General features: G+C 43.5%; 1 protein-coding gene across 1 annotated transcript in view; it reads left to right on the forward strand.

The window, feature by feature from the left end:
* Positions 1 to 2,489, forward strand: part of PABPC4 (poly(A) binding protein, cytoplasmic 4 (inducible form)) — a 14,548-nt gene extending 12,059 nt beyond the window's left edge. The window contains 5 exon segments of the mRNA XM_009332154.1: positions 1 to 35; positions 696 to 789; positions 907 to 1,037; positions 1,126 to 1,225; positions 2,148 to 2,489. The exon segment at positions 1 to 35 is cut by the window's left edge and continues 24 nt beyond it. Coding sequence (XP_009330429.1) covers positions 1 to 35; positions 696 to 789; positions 907 to 1,037; positions 1,126 to 1,212 — 347 coding nt within the window. The 3' untranslated portion in view covers positions 1,213 to 1,225; positions 2,148 to 2,489.
* The last annotated feature ends 797 nt before the right edge of the window (positions 2,490 to 3,286 follow it).

Consider the following 3,286-nt stretch of genomic DNA (forward strand, 5'->3'; position numbering starts at 1 on the left):
TCCGCAGCCCACACCCAGCTGTACAGCCTTTGCAGGTAACACAAGGGTCTGGGCTGGGAGTCCCTGCAGTTACTGCAGTCCAACAGGTTTTACATGCAGCCGAAGTGTTTTTACAGAAACTTCAAGCTACTTTTATAACCCAGACAGGCATCGTAATTCAGAATTTAAAAACTTGGCAGTTGTACCTTTTCCAGGGGCAACCTAGTTGGTTTATCTGTCTTGTACTTGCAAGCCTTTTTTTTTACCCAGATTTGCTGTAAGGCTATTTTTCTTGGTTCTTTGCTTTCCCATTTTGCAACCATTCATTCTCTCACCTCTTTGCCAAATCCTCACTGGGGCGTCATTGAAGGCACAGTTTGCTTCTCCCACAAACCTCTGTGGTGTTAAAAAAAAAAAAAAGCAGGTCTGGATGTTCCTCTTTCTCAATTGTGATATTTGTCTCACAATGTTTGATACAGTTTTTGTAAGATATTTACAGTGCCCGTGTGTGACATTAGGGGGTTTTGAGTTCAGGACTTGGAGGGAGCATGTTTGTGAACCAAGGGCACCTTATCTGTCCTTTTCTGAAACTTAAGTCTGCTGTAGGCTTGACAAAGGTTGTGTTTTAGAAGGAGGGAGTATCTTCTTATTGTCTCTCAATATGAAGCAATCACTCTAGTATCTATTTCAGAACCCTCATGTCTGCCCTTCTACAGGCACCTCAGCCTGCAGTACATGTGCAGGGACAGGAACCGCTAACGGCCTCCATGCTGGCTGCTGCCCCTCCTCAGGAGCAGAAACAGATGCTGGGTAAGTGAAACTTCAGTTCTTACAGATTGCGTATTACTTTGGAAATCCCCTCAGGTTTCAAAGATGACTTTTTAATTGAAACTCAGCTGTCTGAACTCCTTTTTTTTTTTTCCCCAGGAGAACGTTTGTTCCCTCTGATTCAAGCTATGCACCCCAGCCTTGCGGGGAAGATCACAGGGATGCTGCTAGAGATTGACAACTCAGAGCTGCTGCACATGCTAGAGTCTCCAGAGTCCCTCCGGTCAAAGGTAAACCGGCCTGTTCCTTTAGATGGGGTGGACTGTGGGAGGCTTTGGTCAAGAGAATAGGTCTCACTAGATAACTTGTCTCCCCGAGGTGGAGGAGGCTGTTGCAGTGTTGCAGGCTCACCAAGCCAAGAAAGAAGCTGCCCAGAAGGTGGGTGTGGTTGCTGCTACCTCTTAAACCAGGAAGACTGGTGAGTGTCTTGGTCCTTAGCTTCACTTAAAAGCTTCCAGAATCAGAGTAAATAAAGCATGATCGTTAGTGAATGTAGCCAGTCTGGAGGCCCATGTAGGTCCGGGTGCAGCACCTGTGTGCTTTTAGTCCACTCTTTAAAAAACAAAAGAAACAAACAAAAACCCCAATGCAGTTTTTCACAACGGAATCCTTACTGTAGAAGCTTTAGAAGTATTATTCAGAAATCTTATTTTAATTAAGCATCAGAAAGATGTTGCATAAATCCCTGAAATGTTCCTAGCAGTTGACATGTCAAGGAAGGAATAATGTATTGAGATGAGTCTTGTGAAACTGCTAATCTGGGAAATAAAATGAGAGACACAAGATGTTCTAGTGACTTTGAGGCTAAATAGGCTGTTAATGCCCATTCCGTATCCTGACAATCATCTGCCTACAGTACCTATTAACGTGCTGGTGTCAGGAATGTCCTTTCACTGCATAGGTCTGTCCAAGCAAATGCTGGCTCCTGTGTTTGGAGCTGGCTCTTGTTTAACTTCTGAATAAGGTTTTTGATTCTTTGAATGCCTCTTCTCGCTTTTGATGATCCATTTTTCTGTGGGTTGTCCGGAATCGACATCTTCAGTACTTCTTGGGAAGCTGTTGTGGTCAGATGTCACAACTCAAAATGCTGAAGAATGATGGCGGGTTCTTATGTTTTCATCCGTGTATTTCTCAGTGGCTCCAGTCACTGGCTTCTCTGCTGAAGAGTTTGAGCTTCATGTCAGATGATCAGAAATGGATATTATCCACAACTCTTAACAGCTTCTCTGTACCTTTGGAGAAATTATTTTGGAGTCCTTATGGTTTGTAATGCTGGAAGCTCACTAGCCTGGAGTGAGGTGTGCTGTATGTAGGTAACTTGTCGTCATCTCTTCCTGTAGGATGCAAAGAAGCCAAATAGCCCCTTCATAGACATCAGCTCAAGATGTTTGAAGATTCTTCGCTGTCCTGCAGATCTCAATGCCATGCATCATATGACATAGTTATATTGCATTTTGTAAATTAATCTTTAAGATCTTATTTAAAAAGCCAACTCTGAAGCTCTAGATTTCCAAAGCCAGAATCTTGCTTCCTTTGTGGTCAGAACAGAGCTACCCTTTGTGTCTTCTAAGCAGGACATTGAGGATTTTAGGTTGAAAGTATTTTGTGGTTTTGGTTTTAACTGAACAATCCAGTTTGGAAAGTCTGGAAAGCATTTATCAATAAAGGAATAAAAACTTTCACTGCGTTTGTCATTCTTTCTCTAGATTTGATAAGTAAATGCGATGTGGCTTAGTAAAATTAAACTGGCAGGCGGTTGTCATATGATTGATAACATTGAAATTGTGATTTAATTGAGTTATTCTGCTTGTTGACTTTGGACAGTCACTGTTTTGAAACGGCTGTGTTAAAATTATGCCACAGGACGATTATGTTGGGTTTGGTTAGTGTCTGAATGGGAGATGACTATAAGCGGTGATCAGATAGAAGGGTTTGGGAGGTAATTTTCAAGTGAAGTGTAAAAGGGGTTTGGCTTCCTTTTCATCCTCTGCTGGAGAGGAGAAACTTTGCTCTTCTCTCCATGTATTTCTGTTTTCAGCTGGATGTTTTCTTTAAGGGTTCTGCCATTATAGGACAGCTGGTATTTTATACTCTAAAGGTGGCTGCGTTTTGGCAGTGGGGTTGATAAATGATTTGTAAACTATTTTGGGTGATCCTTTAAAGTATATGGCATGCAGTAATTCTGAAAGAGCAGTCGGACACTACAGCTCCTTCCGCGGAAGGACGGGGGCTAGCTATAAACCACCTTGTTTACCCTGGAGAGAGCCTGCTCCATAGCGGAACCGAGGCTTAATTTGTGTTTGGAAAATGCTAGAAGCCGGTGGAGGGGGTGTCCTGGGAAAGCAGAACGGGCTCCCGGGGTTTTCTGGTTGTAAGTGCCGCTCTGCCTGCCTCTGTCCCCTTTTCCTAGTAAAATAAGCAACGATCCCCCGTGCAAATGCGGTGGTGGGCTGCCCTCTCCGTGCAGAGAGCCGAGCAC

Source organism: Pygoscelis adeliae, unplaced genomic scaffold, assembly GCF_000699105.1.
Source record: "Pygoscelis adeliae isolate BGI_AS28 unplaced genomic scaffold, ASM69910v1 Scaffold359, whole genome shotgun sequence".
NCBI classification, from domain to species: domain Eukaryota; kingdom Metazoa; phylum Chordata; class Aves; order Sphenisciformes; family Spheniscidae; genus Pygoscelis; species Pygoscelis adeliae.